The sequence below is a fragment of the Pipistrellus hanaki genome (genome assembly GCF_964339955.1).
Source record: "Pipistrellus hanaki genome assembly, contig: scaffold_23, whole genome shotgun sequence".
In the NCBI taxonomy this organism is placed as follows: Eukaryota; Metazoa; Chordata; class Mammalia; order Chiroptera; family Vespertilionidae; genus Pipistrellus; species Pipistrellus hanaki.
In genome coordinates, this window is record NW_028182304.1 from 7,265,821 (window position 1) to 7,287,045 (window position 21,225).

The 21,225-nt window shown below is 50.4% G+C and overlaps 1 protein-coding gene across 1 annotated transcript; it reads left to right on the plus strand.

The window, feature by feature from the left end:
* The first annotated feature begins 14,613 nt into the window (after positions 1-14,613).
* LOC311615880 (sulfotransferase 1C4-like) lies at positions 14,614-20,769 on the plus strand. Its single transcript, XM_084907001.1, is given in 6 exon segments — positions 14,614-14,976; positions 16,173-16,270; positions 16,511-16,586; positions 16,589-16,636; positions 17,024-17,118; positions 19,019-20,769. Coding segments are annotated over 6 exon segments (729 nt in total). The 5' UTR covers positions 14,614-14,822; the 3' UTR covers positions 19,277-20,769.
* The last annotated feature ends 456 nt before the right edge of the window (positions 20,770-21,225 follow it).

Below are 21,225 nucleotides of genomic sequence, written 5' to 3' on the forward strand. Positions count from 1 at the left end.
TATACACCAACAGTGAAACTACAGAAACAGAGACTAAAAAAGCAATTCCATTTACCATCGCACCAAAAAAATTAAGATACCTAGGAATAAATTTAACTAAGAAAGTAAAGGACCTATACGCGGAAAACTACACGACACTGAAAAAAGAGATAAAGGAAGATGTAAGGAGATGGAAGAACATACCATGTTCATGGATTGGTAGAATCAACATCATCAAAATGTCCATACTTTCTAAAGCAATCTATAGGTTCAATGCACTCCCCATTAAAAAACCAACGTCACATTTCACTCACCTAGAAAGAACTCTCCAAAAGTTCATTTGGAACAATAAAAGACCCCAAATAGCCACAGCAATCCTGAGAAAGAAGAGTAAAGTAGGAGGGATCTCAATACCAGACTTCAAACTATATTACAAAGCCACTGTTCTCAAAACAGCCTGTTACTGGCACAAGAACAGACATATAGATCAATGGAATAGAATTGAGAACCCAGATATCAACCCAAATCACTATGCTCAATTAATATTTGACAAAGGAGGCACAAATATACAATGGAGTCAAGACAGTTTCTTCAGTAAATGGTGTTGGGAAAATTGGACAGACACATGCAAAAGAATGAAACTAGATCACCAACTTACACCATTCACAAAAATAAACTCAAAATGGATACAGGTCTTAAACATCAGACGGGAAACCATAAAAATACTAGAAGCATCCACAGGCAGCAAAATCTCAGATGTATGCCAAAAGAACTTCTTCACTGATACTGCCCCTAGGGCAATGGAAGCTAAAGAGAAAATAAACAAATGGGACTACATAAAAAAAAAAAGCTTTTTTACAGCAAAAGAAACCATCAACATAACAACAAGAAAGCCCACGGTGTGGGAGAACATATTTGCAAATAATACCACTGATAAAGGTTTAACCTCCATCATCTATAGATAGCTTTTACAACTAAATAAAAGGAAGATGAATGATCCAATTAAAAAATGGGCAATGGACCTAAATAGAATATTTTCAAAAGAAGACAGAAGGAAGGCCAAAAGGCACATGAAAACATGCTCAAAGTCACTAATTGTCCGAAAGGTGCAAATCAAAACAACAATGCAGTACCATCTCACACCTGTCAGAATGGCCAACATCAACAAATCAACAAATGACAAGTGTTGGAGAGGTTGCGGAGAAAAAGGAACCCTCGTGCACTGCTGGTGGGAATGCAGACTGGTACATTCACTGTGGAGAACAGTATGGAGTTTCCTCAAAAAACTGAAAATGGAACTCCCATTTGACCCAGTGATCCCACTTCTAGGAATATATCCCAAGAAGCTAGAAACACCAATCAAAAAGGATATATGCACCCCTATGTTCATAGCAGCACAATCTACAATAGCCAGAATTTGGAAACAGCCTAGGGGCCTGTCAGCAGATGATTGGATCCAAAAACTATGGTACATCTACACAATGGAATACTATGCTGCCATAAAAAAGAAGGAATTCTCATCATTTGCAGCAAACTGGATGGAATTGGAGAACATCATGCTGAGTGAAATAAGCCAATCAATGAAAGAGAAACACCACATGACCTTACTCATTTGTGGATGATAAAGAACATTATAAACTGATGAACCAAGAGACAGATATAGACAGTAAAGCAACAGGCAGACTGTCAAATTACAGTGGGGAGGGGAGGAAGATCTGGGGGAGATAATAGATCAACTGAAGGACTTGTATACATGCATATAAGTACAACCAATGGACATAAAACTCTGGGGAGGGAGGGTATGTATGAGAGGGAGGGAGGGGGGCAAAAAAAATCAATAAAATATATTAAAAAAAAAGTATAATAACAATCCTACCTAGGAAAAGACCAACTCCATTCACTGGATGACAGACAAGTACTGAGTGCCTTACTCATGCTGAGAAATGGGAAGCATCAAAAGGTGACAAACAAGGCTCCTTCCCCCAGGAAGGTGCGGCAGCAGTGACCGGACAGGGAGGCCTGCTGCCCCTCGCTACCTGAGTGAGTCAATGCGAAGAGACAGAGCTGGATCTTTGGTGTTTTACTCAGGTGGCTCTCGATCCGGAGAGCAGCAGGCATAATACACTGAAAAAATGTTGTGGGGTCGAACCCTGGGTTCAAAATAAGACCATCGGAGGCTGATAATTTATTTTAAAAAGCAGGCAAGGAATTTATTGAGCTGGCCAGGGCCGCCACAAAAGCACCACACTCAGGCGGACTCCAAACAACTGCGCCGCTATAGGGGCAGGTAGTTATTTTTAAAGGTTCTGAGAAGGAAAACCCCCATTCTACAACAAACTGCTGTTTGGAATTTTCTGCTGTTCTTCCTAGATAAAATGTTGCTTTCTAGTTTGCTTTAGCCCGTTTGAAGAATGATGAAGATAAACTTAGCTGTCTGACCTTGCAGGCCAGAGATCAGATATGCCCACAATCTCAATACCATGCCAGGTGCATTTTTTAATTGGATAGAACAGCATTGTTTTCGAGGCCAGCATCGAGATAACCACTAAGTGCACATAGGGCTGGCTCTTTAATGAAAAAGAAAGTTCTGCCTGTAACCTTGCCCAGAACTTGAACTCATCCTCCCTAAGCCCATCGCACGATGAACAAAGTAAGTCTCTTCAAATTCTCCCCCTGCACCATCCGACCGCTCGGGAACTCTGCAACAGTTCAAACCACAGGAATTTTCCTTTGTTCTAAATTCTGAATCCTAAAGACTATATTCTAAAAACTGGGGTCAGCAGTAGGGTCGTTCCCAGTCACATCCTGCTGGACATTGGAATGTGGCCCTATCTTGCAGAAGCAGAACTCAGTGGTTAATCTCCAAAGGTTATGGTACCCGGCACAGGAAAACTGCCTTAACAGGTTTAAAATTAAAACAGCAGTTTTTACTTGAGTTGTATATTCTTAATTTCTTATTTCAAAAGAAACTGCTCTGACATTTCATTTCAAACTAGCCCCTACCATAGGGTTAGAAGGTGGGAAAAGTCTAACACTAGTGAGTCCCAGGGCCTGTTCTCCACCATCCTCCTAAAGAAAGCCCGGGAACCTGCAAAGATGGGCCCAAAATTCGATCTCCCTTGAGATGGGCCTTGCCTCTGACCTGCATTTGAAATGTATCTTCTTCTCTGAGTACAGCTGCCCTGGGCTCCCGATGCCTTATGTTTAGAGCCCTGCCTGTCTTCTTGCAGCACGTGCTCCAGTGCTCCAGGATCTGCAAGAACAATCGCGTTTCTACAGCTAACACAGTGAACTAGTGGCCGGTGCATGGATTCATGCACATTGAAAGGAAATTAGTTGGGTGGCCGGTGGGATGGGACTGGGTGAGATGGGCTGGACACGCCCTGGGGCCAACCTCCAGTGGTCCCTCCCTGGCCAGCGCACCTGGGGTGTCCCCGCAGCTCCCAGGGTGTCCACCGTCACCACAGCTGAGCAGTAACCAGATTCAGGGCCGACAGTGCCCCAATAACAATATAACCCATGGCTGAGGGTGGGATTGCATGGCCCTGCGAGAAATCAGGCCCCTCCTCTCTGGTTCTGGGGTGCGTCACCTGAGAAACAACGCTGCCAAGTCACTGCAGCTCAGCAGCTCCTGCTTTGAGGTCTGCCCCCAGGTGGTCAGTGCGGCATAGCTACCGCTGGTCGGACAGCCGCTGAGCCTTTATGTGCATAGCTTATTAAACAACAGATTCCATTCCTATAGCTGCCCTTCCCCTAACGGCTAGAACTGTAGCATGGGCCCAGGTGACTGTATTTCAAACAAACTGTTGATATGGGAACTGTGAGCAGGAATTGTCCCAGGTCTTATCTTCCGGAGGGAGATTCACATGGGCTGCCCCCAGCCTTCTGCTGGCCTCTAGTATCAGCTGCTCTCTGCTGCTCTCTGATTGGTTCCCGGCATTTTTGCAACATTGTTAGTCACTAGCAAGAAAAACATCCTTGTTTCAAAGCACCCTGTGTTTCTGCTATCCCTCATGTTTTTCTGCACCGTTTCCTGCAAAACACATTTTCCGTTTGTTTCAGCCCATTCCGCCTCTCCCACCCCCACCTCTCCACCTAGTTCGGCTGGAACTCCTTCACTGCGGTGCTCACTTCCTGGGCTGAGAGGGGCACTGGGTCTTAGAGAAGCAGGAGTTTGGACTGGAACAGGCGGAGTCCCCCTGGGCAGGATGGTTTCTGGGCTCTTTGTCCATCGGAGTCGAAGAATGAATCCACAGATGGAAGGTGGTATAGCAAAGGTGGAAATGTACTGAAGAACAAATGGGGAGGGGAGAGACTCACAGCACAGACTCCTGTGGGGAGGGGAAGAGTCCCATTGAGTCCCTTTTCCCTGGTGCCTAGATATCTCCCCTGATGGGTCACAATTCCCTTGGACAGTTACTATAGTAACTTGAGGTCAAAGGTGGAACCTCACAGGGGACAATTGAGGTTCTCCTGCTCCTTCGCCATTGTTTTCCTATCCCCCCCACTCCCCGGGCTTTCTTCTCCTCCTGGATGAGGGGCTCCTTCCCTTTATTCTGTAAACATAGACCTTCAGCTGTTCCTGGCTCCCTAATTGTATGGAAATGCACCTGATGCAGCTTTTCTGCTTCCCCATTCTATGGAAATACTCTTTCTGCTACTTTGCAGCCCTGTATTTTTGTCATGGTCCCCTTAACTTCTAAGATTTCTGAAAGTTGCCGGGACCGGTTTGGCTCAGTGGATAGAGCGTCGGCCTGCGGACTGAAGGGTCCCAGGTTCGATTCCGGTCAAGGGCATGTGCCTTGGTTGCGGGCACATCCCCAGTAGGGGGTGTGCAGGAGGCAGCTGATCGATGATTCTCTCCCATCGATGTTTCTGACTCTCTATCCCTCTCTCTTCCTCTCTGTGAAAAATCAACAAAATATGTTAAAAAAAAAAAAAAAAGATTTCTGAAAGTTCCTAAACCTGCCTAGAAACTCCCATTTCAATAGTTTCAATAGAGAAGAGAAAGCCCCGTGGGAAGGAGCCACAGAAACAGGAAACCAGGGCCGTGAAGGGGCATCTCCCAGCAGCCCTGCCCGGCCACTAGTGCTGCAGCCAGGTTCCTCTCCCCCTCACCGCCCCGCAGGCTGCCTGCTCAACCATTTACAGGTGACCTTGCAGCAAACCTGGTGTGACCTGGGCAGGTCCATGTATACCCATCTTTTTATAAAACATCTTCCTTATGCTTTTCTTAACGCTTTGTACGCCATAAGCATCTGCAGATACAGTGGGGGTGGTTTCTGTTTTGGACATATAGCAGTTACCTGGTTAATAACATTTTCCTCTAACTCACTTTATTGGAAGAACACAGGCTGTACCATGTAACACACAAAATGTGTGTTGCTTGACTGTTATTGGTAAGGCTCCGTCAACAGCAGGCGCCTGGGAGTTGGCTTGGAGGGATCAGAAGTCAATGCAGGTGTTTGACTGCTCGGCGGTTGGCGGCCCTGACCCTTGCGTTGAGTCAACTGTGTTTTTAAAACCTCACAAGGTCACATCATTCAGAGTTCACTAAGGCCCAGGGACCCTCCAAGGCCCAGGGGAGTAGTTCTTCAACAGCAAAGCCCAAGAGGGGCAGGGGAGGCATTCAGGAGGGAGGACTGCAGATCTCTCTCCTCCCCCAGCCCCCGGGGCCAAGTGCTGAGGTTAATGAGGAAGATAAACTCAGCCATCTGACCTCATAGGCCAGAGACTAGATACACCCATGCTCTTAATGCCATGCCAGGTGTATTTTTTAATTGGATTGAACTGTGTTATTTTCAAGACTAGCAGCCAGATAACCACTAAGTACACAGAGGGCTGGCTCTTTAATAAAAACATAAGTTTTGCTTGTAGCTTTGCCCAGAATTTGAAAGGCATTTTTCTCTGGGCCCATACGTAATAATAACAAAGTGTGATTCCAAACTCTCCGAGCATTGCTTGATGTATTCCAGTTCTCTGTAACAGTGCTAGGTCTCTTTCCATAGCAGTCACCAGTTAATTCTAAGCGAATGAGACACATTAGTCACTCATGCTCTCATAAAGCTCAGCTGTGGCTAATATCAGGAATTAGAGGAAAAGTCCCAAATGAGAGGAAAAATGTGTTTTACTTTGAAGCATCCATTTTCCCTGCAAGCACCAGTTTGTTTCTCAAGTCGATTCCCTAGAAGCAGGAGCAGAGGTCAGGGCTCCTGGGCACACGATTAGCAGGAAGGAGGAAGCATGTCCAAGGGGAAGGATTACACAGGAGTGTGGTCAGGAAATAACGGGGGGGGGGGCTGCAGCAGCTGTTCTGCCTGGAGGCTGCGGCCCGGGGTGGGAAGCGAAGGGGCCTATTTCACTCTGGGCGGCAGAGGGGCAGGAGGCTGGGGCCTGAGCATGAGCAAGGCACCTGCAGCCAGCCAGTCGCTGGGCTGGGCCTGCATCCGCTAGGAGGCACCCCAGGGCTTGGCGGGACACCCGCACCTGCCATGACCAGGCGGTTCCAGAGAAACAAAAGGTAAGAAAAACGGGTAAACAGAGAAGGAAAGGCTCATTAGTAAACAGGAAAAGAAACGGGACTCTCCAAGCCACCTGAGTCCTAATTCCACCCACAACAAAGTGTGTGCAGCTGTGGGCCCTCGGAGACGGGGTGGGGGAGGGGAGCATACCGGCTCTGCGGCCCAGGTGGTGTTGCCAAGATGACAAAGGTGGACGTCCTCACGTTCAGCCACGTGCGTCCTGAACCCTGAGCTGACCTGGTCACCACGGATCGCACGGAGGCCTCTCGTCTGCAGGAACTCTGACCCCTGTCCAACCTCTCAGTCTCCCACTGCGCCCTCCCTCTGCGGAGAGTCACTCCCCTGTCTTGTGGGCTCAGCACCCAGCAGGCACCTGCACACCCTTCCCAGGAGGCACAGCTCCACAGGCTTCACCTCCACCTGCGAGGGGCTGGGACCATATTACTGTGTTTCAGTAGGAGTTCCAAAGAGACACCTACACCCAAACAAAGGCTAATGAAAAGTCCCCGGTGGTCAGAATCCAGGCTGGGCGCATTAGGAGCAGAGGCGAAAAGGGAAAGTTTTCATTAACTTTAATTCCAGTCCATTGAGAGAAGTACAGCTTTTAGGTTCATTTTTGTCCAGCTTCTCTCCCCTCACCCCCCTTAATTCTTTTTTATTCTGGGTAATCCTCACCCAAGGATATTTCCCCCTTGATTTTTAGATGGTGGAAGGCAGGGGGAGACAAAGGGAAACACAATGTGAGACAGACACTTCGATTGGTTGCCTCCTGCACTTGCCCTAACCGGGCCGAGGATGGAGCCTGCGATGAGGTAAGTGCCCCTGTCTGGAATTGCACCCGAAACCCTGAGCCCGCAGCCATGCTCTAATCCCTGAGTAAAATGGCGGGGCCGTGTCTGCCTTGTTCGTGTTGCTGTTGTCTCAGAACTCTCAGAGGCCACACACAGGCACTAAGAGAACCTTCTTGCCCGTTTTCCGCCTTCTCACTAGTTAGCTTTATGGGCCATTCTCACGACAGACTGACAATGCCCAGGAGAGACCCTGACCAGCCTGCCCCCCACACCCCCAAACAGCTCTGCGGGAGGAGCGGAGGCAGCACCCAGAGGCTTAACTGCCAGGATGGCGGGGCTGGAGCCAGAGCGCTCAGAGGGGCTCGGGAAAGCCGGACGTGTGCTCGGGCTCAGCTCTGCCATCGGATGGAAGAAGCCAGCAGGTGATTTCTGGGCTGGGCAGAGCCTTGCACAGGTTCAATATGTAATTAAATTAAGCAATTAATTAATTAATTCTGGTAACCTCCCAACTTGAAGGGGTAGAGTAGCACTCTACAATAGGTATAAACAGACATTCATTTTAGAGAAATTAGTTCTCCTCTTAATGCCAAAATATTACCTGGTTGATAAATTTACTTTTAAAAATATTAGGCCCAGCCAGTTGGCTCAGTGATTGAGTGTTGACCTATGAACCAGGAGGTCACGGTTCAATTCCCAGTCAGGGCACATGCCCAGTATGGGAATCATGCCAGGTCCCTGGATAGTCAGGGCCAGTGGAGCACAGATGACTTGTTGTCAATACACCACAATGGCCACAGGCCGCACTGGGCATGAGCCTCAACGAGATGTTCAGGACTCTAAGCCCGGGAATCCTCATCAGACCAACATGCCATGAGCGGGTGCAAGGACACACGGTACATGTGCCCCTCTGTGGCCAATGTGATTGACCTCACTGTTGGCACGAAGCCTTCTTTGTGTAAATAGTGGGTACTGACCAGTCTAGTTGGCTGGAATGAGAAGAAGTCTGCTGGAGAGGGCAGCTGGGATGGGGTGAGAAGAAGCCTGCTGGAGAGAGCAGCTGGGATGGAGTGAGAAGAAGCCTGCTGGAGAGAGCAGCTGGGATGGAGTGAGGAAAAGCCTGCTGGAGAGAGCAGCTGGGAGGGAGTGAAAAGAAGCCTGCTGGAGAGGGCAGCTGGGATGGGGTGAGAAGAAGCCTGCTGGATAGAGCAGCTGGGAGGGAGTGAGGAGAAGCCTGCTGGAGAGAGCAGCTGAGATGGAGTGAGGAGAAGCCTGCTGGAGAGAGCAGTTGGGATGGAGTGAGGAGAAGCCTGCTAGAGAGAGCAGCTGGAGTGAGTGAGAAGCCTGCTGGAGAGAGCAGCTGGGATGGAGTGAGAATAAGGTTGCTGGAGAGAGCAGCTGGGAGGGAGTGAGGAGAAGCCTGCTGGAGAGAGCAGCTGAGATGGAGTGAGGAGAAGGCTGCTGGAGAGAGCAGCTGGGAGGGAGTGAGAAGAAGCCTGCTGGATGGAGCAGCTGGGATGGAGTGAGAAGAAGCCTGCTGGAGGGGGCAGCTGGGATGGAGTGAGGAGAAGCCTGCTGGAGGGAGCAGCTGGGATGGAGTGAGGAGAAGCCTGCTGGAGGGAGCAGCTGGGATGGAGTGAAGGAGAAGCCTGCTGAAGAGAGCAGCTGGGATGGAGTGAGGAGAAGCCTGCTGAAGAGGGCAGCTGGGATGGAGTGAGGAGAAGCCTGCTGGAGAGAGAAGCTAGGATGGGGTGAGAAGAAGCCTGCTGGAGAGAGAAGCTGGGATGGAGTGAGGAGAAGCCTGATGGAGGGAGCAGCTGGGATGGAGTGAGGAGAAGCCTGATGAAGGGAGCAGCTGGGATGGAGTGAGGAGAAGCCTGCTGGAGAGAGCAGCTGGGCGGGTGCCGTACAACGTGAGGAGGTGAGTCTAAGAGGCAGCGAGCGGCTGTCCCGCTAAAGCTGTGGGTTCAGGGATGGATGCTGCTTTACGGAGAAGAGGTATGTTCACCAGCCAGTGTCCGCTGCCTGCCTGCATGGACTTGGCTGTTTGGACTGTTCTGTCTGATGGCTATGTGGCCACTGGCTTCAGCAATAATGACTCATCCTTATACACCCACAGCCTCTCCTGGCTTCTCCAGCTCCCAACACCCCCTGCCAGCTCTGCCCAGACTCAGCACCAGTCAGACCACAAGCTCTGCGGTGCTTATGCTGGGCTCCTGCTGGGCTGTTCTGACATCAGGGGTGCTGGCTGGACCCCCAGTGTGGGGTGTGCAGGTGGCCGCCAATCAGTAATTCTCATCACTGATGTTTCTATCTCCCTCTCCCTCTCCTCTCTGAAATCAGTAAAAAATATATATATATATTTTTAAATTAGGCAAGGCCAGTAAGACTGGCCACAAATGCATTGCAGGCAAATGGTGCTCTTGACAGAAGACAAGAGAGCATGAAAAGTTAGGTCTGAGATGCCACCCCGCCTACCTTCCTTGGATTTCATTTCGTTCAATACTCATCATGCGTCTGGTCCCGTCTAGCTGTGTCTGGGATGCGACATGGTCTGGTTGGCCTGAGGCCACAGGTTGCCAGGGAACGGAGTCTGCCAATGAGATATTCTCCTTGAGACGTAGGCACAGCCTGCTCTCACTTCCCAGGGAGAGTGACATTACGGTCCTCCTCTGTGGTGAATGACTGAGTTCTTTGCAAAATCTAATCACAAATCTGCACAGGCAGTAAAATTTGTTCCTGCTTCTGTTTACAGAATTTCAAACTTTAAGCTAAAACGGCTGCTCTCAGAGAGAGGGAGTCAGGTTCCACTAAGGTCTCTGCTGGGGGTCACATTCGCCAGGAAGTGGACCCGAACCCTCCAGGGGTCAGAGCAGACCAGCAGCACATGCAGAACCTCCCTCTGGCAGGTGGCCTGCGAGGGTCTCCACGGGTTCTGTTCTCGTCTCTGAGCCACACCTGGAAAGTGCTGCGCCTCCTGTGCCAGGGCTCCTCTGGCCGTGGATGGAGTGGCTCCGAGGCAGCTAGGCCAGGGGTGCCGAGGCAGGTCACTCAGAGGGACAGGACACCAGCCCAAGATGACACTTTCATTAACAAGGCACAAGTGACATTGTGGATGCAGTGCTAGAGGGGCAAATAGACACAGGCTCTGCCATCCAGGGGCTTGGAGAACAGAGACCTGTAAGTCTGTTCCCACTTTCGTCTTCTCGCTGACTCTGGGCTTCATGATGGGCAGCATAAGCACTTCCAATTTATGAAACCCAACATGAGAACTCAAGTTTTGGGCACCTAGTCCCATGTCACTAAGGACTGTGTCAACATACACTTGGAGTTGCAACACATTCTCACATGCTTTGTTTTTAAAACATCAGGAGAGGGACACAGAAGGCAGTGCTCTGACCTCTCCCCAGAAAGAAATGAATGTTCTCTTCTCCGGGGTTCAGTCTGTTTCATGTTTTCATGATTCCCACCAGGAGGTGCAATACTCTCGAGCTGTGAGAAAGCACTCTTACCATTTGCAACAGCATGGAGGAGCCTGGAGAGCATTATGCTGAGCGAAATAAGCTAGTCAGAAAAAGGCAAATATTACACAATCTCACTCAAATGTGGAATCTAATAAAATAAAATGATGAACAAAACAGATCCAGAGACATAGAAGCACAGAACAGACCCTCAAACCTCAGAGGGAAGGCTGGAGTGGGGTGGTTGGGTAATGATATTATAGTCATACTAGTGTCCTGGTGCACAGATTCATGCACATTGAAAAGAAATTAATTAGAAGTATTTTAATATCACTATTCACCCTTTCTCTATAATAGAAGTGTCAACCAAATTCACAATCGACAATGACAGATTGAAACACATGTGATTGGCACTAGTGAGCGCTTTGTATGTACTGCACATGTGCAAGTCAACTTAGCCTTTTATAGACATAGAATAAACTTGCTTCATTAGACCTGCTTTGAGATGTAGCTAAAACTTTTCCAGCCCAGTAAAGCATCCCAACTTCTCTTTCAGGTAACTGTCAGCAACACAGCAGTAAATATCAACACAAAGCAGGTTATTATTGTAGATCACACAGGGAGAACAAATGGTAAAATATTTAACTGTAGCAGTTTTTGACTATATTCTGTGCAGTGAGAAAAGCTGAAGTCACTTTCAAGGTCCACCGTTTCTTACATCTCTTCAGTTGGGTCAAGTTTCTGAACTTTCTAAATTTCTATTTTCTGGCTAATGAAAATAAAATAGTATTCCATAGTCTCCTATCTACCTACTCCAGGACTTCTGTGAGGATCAAATGAGATGACACTTGTGAAAATGCTTCACAGACATTGATTGAACTGTAAAATGTTTGCACCTGGCTATAAAGGAAGTCGTGTTTCTGGGCTGAAGAAACTGCAAGGAGGTTAGTCCCTAGGGAGAGGAAGCCAGGCATTGCTACTTGACATTGTTACCTGGCACCCACAGTGACCGTTTCTGAGTGGAGATGGGCTGTGGGCTGTACTTTGTGCCATGGGGTCATAGCAGTGTCAGCTTCCATTTGGTGGGGTGTTGTTCCAGGGTGGTGGCGGGGCCTGTGTCACACTTGGGAGAAGCTGAGTGTTGGTTGTCAGCGCCAGCTCTGTGGTGCTGTTTATTTTTAAACTAGAGGCCATTGCACGAAGAGACTCGTGCAATAGGCCTTCCTTCCCTTGGCTTTCAGCACCAGTTTTCCTCCACCTGGGACCCAGGCCTTCGCTCTGGACAGAGTCTGCCATCTTCATCTTTGCTGCAGACTCCAGAGTCTGCAGTATTGTCTTTGCTGTGGCACTCTGCTCCTGTAGATCCCTTCACCCCCCACCCTCCCTCTCATAGCAGGTGTCCTGTCCTGTCTGGCCACTCAGCGCCTGAAGCAGCTAGGTGGCTACCATCTTTGGCCTTGTAATTTGCATACTCACTCTGATTGGCTGTGGGTGTAGCAGAGATGCGGTCAATTTACATGTTTGTCTATTATTAGGTAAGATGGGCAGTGTGAGTCATGACAGCTCCTGTGTGATGCATCTGCCCCCTGGTGGTCAGTTGGATGGATGGACACTTAGCCTTTTATATATACAGCTTTGCATAGCCCATGGACAGATAATAGAGTGGTGAAGGCCTGGTAAGTGTAGGTGCGGGTTAAAGGAGGTCAATGGTGAAAAACTAATCAAAGGAAAATCTACAATACTTTCAACATTACAAAAAGAAAAGCAAATGTTATATGATCTCACTCATTCGTGGTATACTTTTTAAAAGGAAACCAAAGACAAATGAACAAACTCACAGACAACAGATCAGGGGCTGGGCCTAGGGCTGGGGCTGGGGCTACGGTGCCAGAGGGTGAAACATGTAAAGGGCCAACTGTATGGTAACAAAGGGGAGCTGGACTTTGGAGTGAGTGCTACGCAGCTGGACTGTATAATGCTGCACGACTGAACCTGGTAGACTGTAATAAGCGAGTGCCATGCTCACTCACACAGCCACATCAGGAAAGATCCGCGAAGGGAAGGAGGTGGGACCTGCATGGGACCTGAGTTCAGGGGGGCCTCTCAGAGAGGGGGCATGGCGGGAAGACATTAGAGCAGCCGAGAAGGAAGCCAGAGAACTCAACATGCGCGACCTGCAGAGCCAATGAGCATGCCAGGAGAGATGTGGTGTCTGCAACCCCAGAGGGATCTGGTGCCAGGCAGGCATGGCCTTGGGGCTGCCCCGTGAGAGGCAGCAGGTGAGGCTTAGCCTGGGTACAGGGAGGCCTCTGCACGAAGGCCCTCATGGGAGCTTGTGAAGATTTGGGGGAGGATTTAAGCAAGAACAGAACTTCCTGATTTCTGGGGACAATGGGTTCTGAGAGCAGTTGAGGGTTGCTGGGACGCCAAGAGCAATCCCCGGGTCCTAATTCCATTCAGTCGGCAACGACCACCTGCCGGTGTGCAGACCCAACACCCAAGGACAGTTGCTCACAGACTGCCCATCTGTGGTGCCAGCCAGCCCAGGCTCACCCGCACCGATGACCAACCAGCCCTCCTGTGGGAGTTCCCGTGTCCCCCTAGTTCACTAACCCACCAGCAGGATCGCAGGGCTCACAGAAGGCACCATGCTCACAGCTTTACCATGAAGATGCAGTCCGGAGAGTCTAGTGGGGAGGTGCATAGTTCAAGGTCTGGGGAGAGGGGCAGAGTGTCCAGGCCCTTCCCCATGGCACTGGGCATGTCGCCTCCCCCACCCCCACCCGAGAACATCACGTGCTCATCACCCACTGATACTTCAGCGGCCAGAGCTTTCTTGGGGCCTTATCCCCTCTCCCCTCCCTGTAGATTGGGGATGGGCCTGAAAAAGTTCCCACCCTCATCATGGCCGTCTTCCTGGTGTGGCCAGCCCTCTCGCTCCAGCTCGGAGACTATCCCAGGGCCTCGCCCCCTCATTAGCATACACCCAGGTGTGGTGGAATGGCCTCCTTATGAATAACCAAGGACACTCCAACCACAGGAACTCCCAAAGGTTAGGAGCTCTGTGTAAGGAAAGAAACAGGAGCAGAGATGTCTGTTCTGCTGCATCACAGGAAGGCAGGGAAGTTGGTTGGCGACCAGCAGCACTCAGCATTGCAAGGAGCAGTGGAGAGGAGCCAGGAAGAGGGCGGGCCGGGAGGGAGGAGGAAAGCAGCTCCCGCAGGAGCCAGGCTGCTCCCGGGAGAGGAGCCGGGAGCCCAGACAAACCGGAGGCTGTGAGGGAAAGGAGCCCACAGTCGCCTCTGGCTTGAGCCTGGGGCGTGAACCCCAAGAAGGAGGAAGCAGATGGGTCCTAACACAACCCCCCTGCCACTGGTTTCCTTTTGAGACAAACTGTTCTTAGAGCCCTGAGAGACGGCTGTTGGTATGAACACTAAACGGCCTCCAGCAGGAAGGAGCCTTCTCTCACAGGCCGGTCTTATTCTTTAAAACCCAGAGCGGAGCCTTTAGGTTTCTGGGCCGGGAGAGTCCCATGCAGGACCTTGGTCACAGCCAGAACCTGCCCTCCAGCCACCGGGGAAGCCGCTCAGAGCTGTAATCCCACAGGCAGATCCTCTCCAACTCTTCCCGCAGCGCAGACCTTCCAGAAACAGCGGGGGTATCTGTGCCTTATTCTGTGGGCACAGAGATGACACATGAGCCTGGCACTGACCCTTGCTGCACTGATGCCAGAGGGCAGGGCCAGCAGCACCCAGCGCTCTGGATTGGCCGATTGGCCAGGCCCGGGGTGTCGCTGGTTGGGGGAGGGTCGAGGCCTGGAAGTGGAGGGCAGGGCCAGCAGCTCCCAGCGCTCCAGATTGGCGAGGCCCGGGGTGTTGCAGTTGGGAAAGGGCCGAGGCCAGGAGGCGACTGAGTGCAAATCCCAAACAGGCCTGGCTCTGGGCAGGACCAGCAGGCCAGCGGCTCTCCCTGCTCAGCGCACAGGCTCCCAGGAGGGTATCAGACCACAGCTCTGTGCTGACAGAGCCCGCAGCCTGTGGGAACAGCACTCCGGCTCCTGACACCAGAACAGAATGGAGGAGCTGAAATGTGAATGGACAGAGAGCATAACTGTGGACTATGTGAAGGGAATCCTTCAACCCAAATCCACCTGCGACAGCTGGGACCAGATCTGGGACTTCCGGGCCAGGCCCGACGACCTGCTCATCTGCACCTACCCTAAAGCAGGTGGGCGGAGCGGGGGTGCAGGGAGGGGGTGGGGAGTGCATTTACAGGGAAATAAAGAGATGATGGGGTTTGAGTGGAGGGCTGCTGGCTGGGCAGTGAGGGCTACAGCAAACCGCTGTGGAAAGTGAAACTGAAACAAGATTTAAGTGTTTAATTCTCCCAGTGACGCACGTTTCTTTTTACCTCCTCAGCAAGGAACGCACAGGCTCTAGACTTGATGATTGCTTTGTTCCCAAGGCAGGCCTTCCGTGTGGGCCGTGTACAACGCCGCTCTGTGTGAGCGAGCGGGAAAGGGCCCAGGCTGATTGGGGGACAATTAGGGGACTGTGGTTCTGCACTGCAGACCGGCTCGGCACCTCAGAACCTGCAGGCAGGGTCGGAGGGCTGTTCTTCCTGAGGAAAGTGCAGCTCAGCCAACAGGACAGCTCACAGGGAATGGCTGAGGCAGGAAACAAAGAACTGCAAACACAAGTCTACTTCACACTGTAGCATTCTCATAAAAATCATACTATGGTAAAACAAGGTATAAAGAATGATGTTTTCTCAATTCCATCGTAAACCTGGCTTCACCATGCACACAGATGTCTAACAAGCACTTGGCCATCTTAAGGGTATAGTACACTAACGGTCTACTCATCTCACCTCCTGCTGAACAAGGGACAACGTGGACTCAGGAGAGAGTGGACTTGATACTAAATGACGGTGATGTTGACAGAACTCAGTGAGCACCTACTCACGTGCGGTTTCCTTTCATCGAAGGGATCGCCCCTCACTTGATTGCACTCCTAAATGCAGACTCAGAATGCTGACTGTCAAATAGCCTCTCACAACTCCAGACATTCGCACAAGTAATGATGAGTTTTGTGACTCTGTCTTTTTAAAAAACTATCAGGCCAATGCTGTACTCCAGCCACCTCTTCTAATGAGTCTCTGCTGGTACGGAAGGTACATTTTGATCCTCCAATTAGACATTCATTTTACTCCACCAGGAGGACTTCCTGGTCAACAGGTTTGGGTTTTTGGGTTCTTATTTGTTTGGCTTGGTTAGACACTGTTCAAGCCAGAACATTAACTCACAGGTCAGAGCACAGAGCTGCCTCGACTTGTCCACTTGGCCCTTGCGGGGTAACAATGAACGCAGCAGTGTTTTGAAGCACAGAGAACAATAGTGGGAAATGATCAAAATCATTTTACAGGCTTGGAACAAGCTAATGCGATGCCCTCGCCACGGACCCTGAAAACACACCCTCCCTTCCAATTGCTGCCTCCGTCCTTGCTGGAGAAAAACTGTAAGGTAAAGGGCGGCAGGAGCTCTGAGTTATGCTCTGGTCTTCACTCTATTTCCTCTGAAAGCACTTCAGTTCTTAAAGGGCTCACCTCCTCACCACAACGGCGTGCCCACGGCCGTGAGCGTTCCACCTCCCCTCACCCGCCTCCGGGATCAGCAGCCCGAGACCCGTCCGGAAGGACGCAGCTCGTGGGCGATCACCACCACGCGGCGGCCTCACGGGCTATTTCTCTCCCCGCTTCCCAGATAGTCTATGTGGCGAGAAGCCCCAAGGACAGCCTGGTGTCTTACTACCATTGCCACAGGATGTATAAAGCGCTTCCGGCCCAGGGACCTGGGAAGAGTATTTTGAGAGCTTTCTGACTGGGAAAGGTATGAACCTTCTGCTCTGAACCCCTTTCTAAGCCTCAAACACCATAAAAAGCGCCATTTTCTGAGGACCCCTGGGGCCTGCCTTCTTGGATGTGAGGGGATCACCACCTGACACTGGGAACTCTCTCCTCCGTGGGGTGTCAGCTGGTGACCCCCTGGCCCCACCTCATTCCCTGGCCCCCTCCGATGCCATGTCCCCCATGCCATTCCCCCGATCCTGCCCCATTCCCCTGGCCCCACCCCATGTCCCATTCCCCTGGCCCCATCCCATTCCCCTGACCCCGTCCCACATCCTGTGCCCCCCCCCCCCCCCCCCCCGTCCCTTTCCCCTGGCCCTGTCCCTCGCCCTTTCGCCCATCCCCGCCCTGGCCTCGCCCTGTCTTGCAGTATGCTGGGGCTCATGGCACGACCACGTGAAAGGATGGTGGGAAGCCAGAGACCAACACCGCATCCTTTACCTCTTCTACGAGGACCTGAAGACGGTGAGGGGCAGCAGGTAACTATTTGACCAGGAAATATTACATCACAGCAGGGGGCCGCCTCAGGGCCTCGCAGCGTGAAAGGGAGCAAGAGTGGCTTCATTTCACTGCATAGCTGCCCCTGCGCAATGCCCCGCTGTCCTGGCTCCCGCCTCGCACGTCGCCCGCAGCTCCTGCTGCTGGTCCCTCACCCGCCTTCCAGCACATTTTACATTCTGCTTAGGAGGGAAATGCTTTTCTAACACACTTTTTCCATTGAGGAACACCAATTTAAACAACAGTTTAAGAAATGATGGTATAATGGGAAAACACTAATGATTTAGAGTCAGAATTATTGAATTCAAATTCTGGCTTTATTGCCAGATACAAAATATCGAGAGTGAAAATCAGCTTCGTTTTCTATGTTTTTACTTGAGATCATTGATATGTAATATAGTGTTAGTTTCAGGTATACAACAGGATGATTTGATATTTGTACTCCTTGCAAAATGAGCACCACAGTAAGTCTACTTAACATCTGCACCAAATAGAGTTATAACTATTTCCTGTAGTTGGAACTTTAAGATCTCGCTCCCTGACTGTCAGCTATGCAGCACAGTATCATTAACCACAGCCGCCTGACTGACTGAGCGGACAGCTGGGAGTCTGTGCCTCCGACCCCTCCCCACTCCTCCCAGCCCTCCCTGCCCCTGCAACCCCAGTTTGTTCCCGTGCCTATATTCTTACTCTGTTTTGTTTTAAATTGCACTCTATGCTTTTTTAAAACAAATAACTTACTACATTTCTAGTATTCTAATACACAGGTAGTCTAACCTCAGAGTTCCTAAACCCTTTTACATGTTCTGTGGTCATATTCTGGAATGTTCCCTGAATGCAGTCACACAAAGCTCACAGTTTTCAGCACTTTTGCCGATTCCCAGTCTGTAAGAGGCCAATTAAATTAAGCACTTTTTGTTTTTGTTGTTAATCCTCACCCAAGTGTATGTTGCTGTTGTTTTTCCCCCATTGGCTTTCTGAGAGGGTTGAAGGGAGAGGGAGAAAGAGAGAAACATCGATGTGAGAGACACATGTACTGGCTGCTTCCCACACCTGCCTTGACTTGGGCCAGGGATCCAGCCTGCAACTGAGGTACGTGCCCCTGAGCAGAGTCAAACCCGTGACTCTTCAGTTCACAGGGAGGGGCTCTAATCACCGAGTCCCCAGCCTGGGCAAATTAAACACCCAACCTTTTAAAGCAGAAGTTCATCATAAAACAGAAGATACCTTTGTGGAGTACACTCCTCCACTTGCCCTCCCTCACTCCACGGCCACATCTCTTTGTGGCCCTCTGATGAGAGAACAGTGGCTCCCTTAGGCACTGAGACACCTACGCATACGCACCGGGCAGAGGGACTTGGCCCGGAGTCCTCAGCGGGCACCTCTCAGTCGCCTCCTGAGTGTAACAGGTCCTCTCCATCCACACCAATGTCTGGGCGCGTTTCTGTCAAAGGCAGAGCTAGCGGCAGCCTCCCCTGGTCAGGCCTCACCGCCTGCCGCGTGCCTCTGCAGTACCTTCGTTCTCACCGCTCGGTTACAGACTCTCCTGCTGGACATGTGGCTGACCAAGACCCTCTAGTAACTGCCCAAGCAGGACATTTGGAAATAAGTTTAAGTGCAGCTTTTCCCAGATACTGCACATCATCCTCAGCGGTGCTTCCATCTTGGAGCAGGAAAAGCTTAATAATTATAGTTAATTTTTAAAAATCTGTGTCACCGTATTAAAATAAGTCATTTCTGGAAAGTTGAGCATTTGTGAGGCAAGATTATTTTTTATTTTGTTACTTATCAATGTTATTAATTCAATGCAATACTTTAAAAACTATTTTATGTCAAATTTTCATGTTTCTTTTCACTCTGATCACAGGACCCAAAGCATGAAATCCGGAAGCTGGGAAAATTTATTGGAAAAAAGCTGGATGACAACGTCCTAGATAAAATTGTCCATCACACTTCGTTTGATGTCATGAAGCAAAATCCCATGGCAAACTACACGGTAGTCCCCGCTGAGGTCATGGACCACTTGGTCTCTCCGTTCATGAGGAAAGGAGGTTCTCTCTCTGTTGGTCATGACCCTAAAGAACTGGGAGGACCCCAGGGCCTGTGGGGCGGTTTCCATGAATAAGAAAAACAAGGTCCATAATAAATGATGCTGGGGAAGAAGTATTTAAGAGACCACAGATGAAATGAAAACAACGTTTAGCCACAACTAGAGTAAGGTTTAGTGTCTAAACCCACCGCCTTATCTCACTCCCCTCCAGAGTTCCAGATGATAAGGTGGAAATGCCGACTTCAGTCCAATCGAGCAAAGCATAGATAGCGCGATGCTGCCTGACATGCAAGAGGGCAGGGAAAAGACAGCAAAGCCACCAGGCTTTACAGATAGCCGATATGCATTTGCCACAGCTCACATCCATGGGGCAATCTATCAGGAGAGAGGGCTGTTGACGTCAGAAGGAAAGACTATAAAAATAAACAAGAAATACTTGACTTGCTAGCTGCCTTATGGCTCCCAGCCAAGTTAGCCATCATCCACTGCCCAGGACACCAGAAAGCCAACAGTCCTGTAGCCAGGGGCAACCAGAAGGCTGATCAGGTGGCCAAAGAAGTAGCCCTCACTGCAGTCCCCGCACTGGCCCTGCAATTGCCAGACCCAGGGAACCCAGTTCTGCCGGATCAGCCCGGATACTCCCAGGAAGAATTACAGCGAATCAAAAGCCACCCCACGAACAAGGAAGTCAGAGGCTGGTGGTATGCTCCAGACGGGAAGCTCCTGCTACCAGACCAGCTTGGGATCCCGATGTTGAAACACATACACCAATAGGCTCACCTGGGGTCCCGGAACCTAAAGGATTTGGTCCGGCATGCTAAGATCAAAATTCACCAACTGGACGCCAGAATAGATCAAATTGTATCAGCCTGCAAAACTTGCCAGCTTATAAATGCAAGGGCCGGGTCCAGTGGAAAAGGAACCCGGCTCAGAGGAACAAAGCCCGGGGTGCACTGGGAGATTGACTTCACTGAGGTAAGGCCGGGAAAGAATGGCTATAAATATCTTCTAGTTTTTGTAGATACCTTTTCTGGATGGGCAGAAGCATACCCAACTAAGCAGGAAACAGCCCAGATGGTTGCTAAGAAGCTACTGGAGGACATTCTACCCAGGTACGGTTTCCCAGCTATGATAGGATCGGACAATGGCCTGGCTTTCATCTCACAGGTAACACAGGCAGTAGCCAAGGCTATAGGGGCAAATTGGAAATTACTTTGTGCGTATAAGCCCCAGAGCTCAGGACAGGTAGAAAGAATGAATAGAATATTAAAAGAGACCCTTTCTAAACTAACCATGGAGACTGGCGGGGACTGGGTGTATCTCCTTCCCTATGCTCTTTACTGGGTGAGGAACTCACCCTATACCCTAGGCTTCACTCCCTATGAAATTATATTTGGTAGCCCCCGCCTGTCATCCCCAATCTTAAGGCAGAACTGCTAACTGAATTTGAAAACCAAGAAATGTCTTTTTCTTTAAGAAGGCTCCAGAGGGCGCATGAGGACATTTGGCCATGCCTACAGGCCATCTATGAGGCTGGCCCGATCCCGATGCCCCACCAGTACCGGCCGGGAGACGCTTGAACCACGTTGGAAAGGGCCATACATCGTGGTGCTGACCACACCCACCGCCCTCAAAGTGGACAGCATTGCGACCTGGGTCCACCACACCCATGTTCAGCCAGCTGACTCCTCTGCAATCCGGGAAGACTTTGCCAACCGATGGAGCATCGACCGAGACAGAGACAACCCCCTCAAGCTCAAGTTACGGCGAACTGAACCTGCCTGATACTGGAAATTCTGTTTGCGGCCGCTCTGGCTGCAGGAGCCCCACACCCCATACACTGGTTCGGGGGGGGAAAGACTCACTTCTGCCCTGGACACTCCCGACCCCGCCGTGTAGTCTTGTGTCCCCAATGGACACATCTCGTGGACTCCCCCAAAATGTCAGATCAGGGCACCGGGAAGGAGGGACTTTATGCACCATTCAGAAGTGCAAACGGTCCCATGATTGGGCCTGTTAGTCTC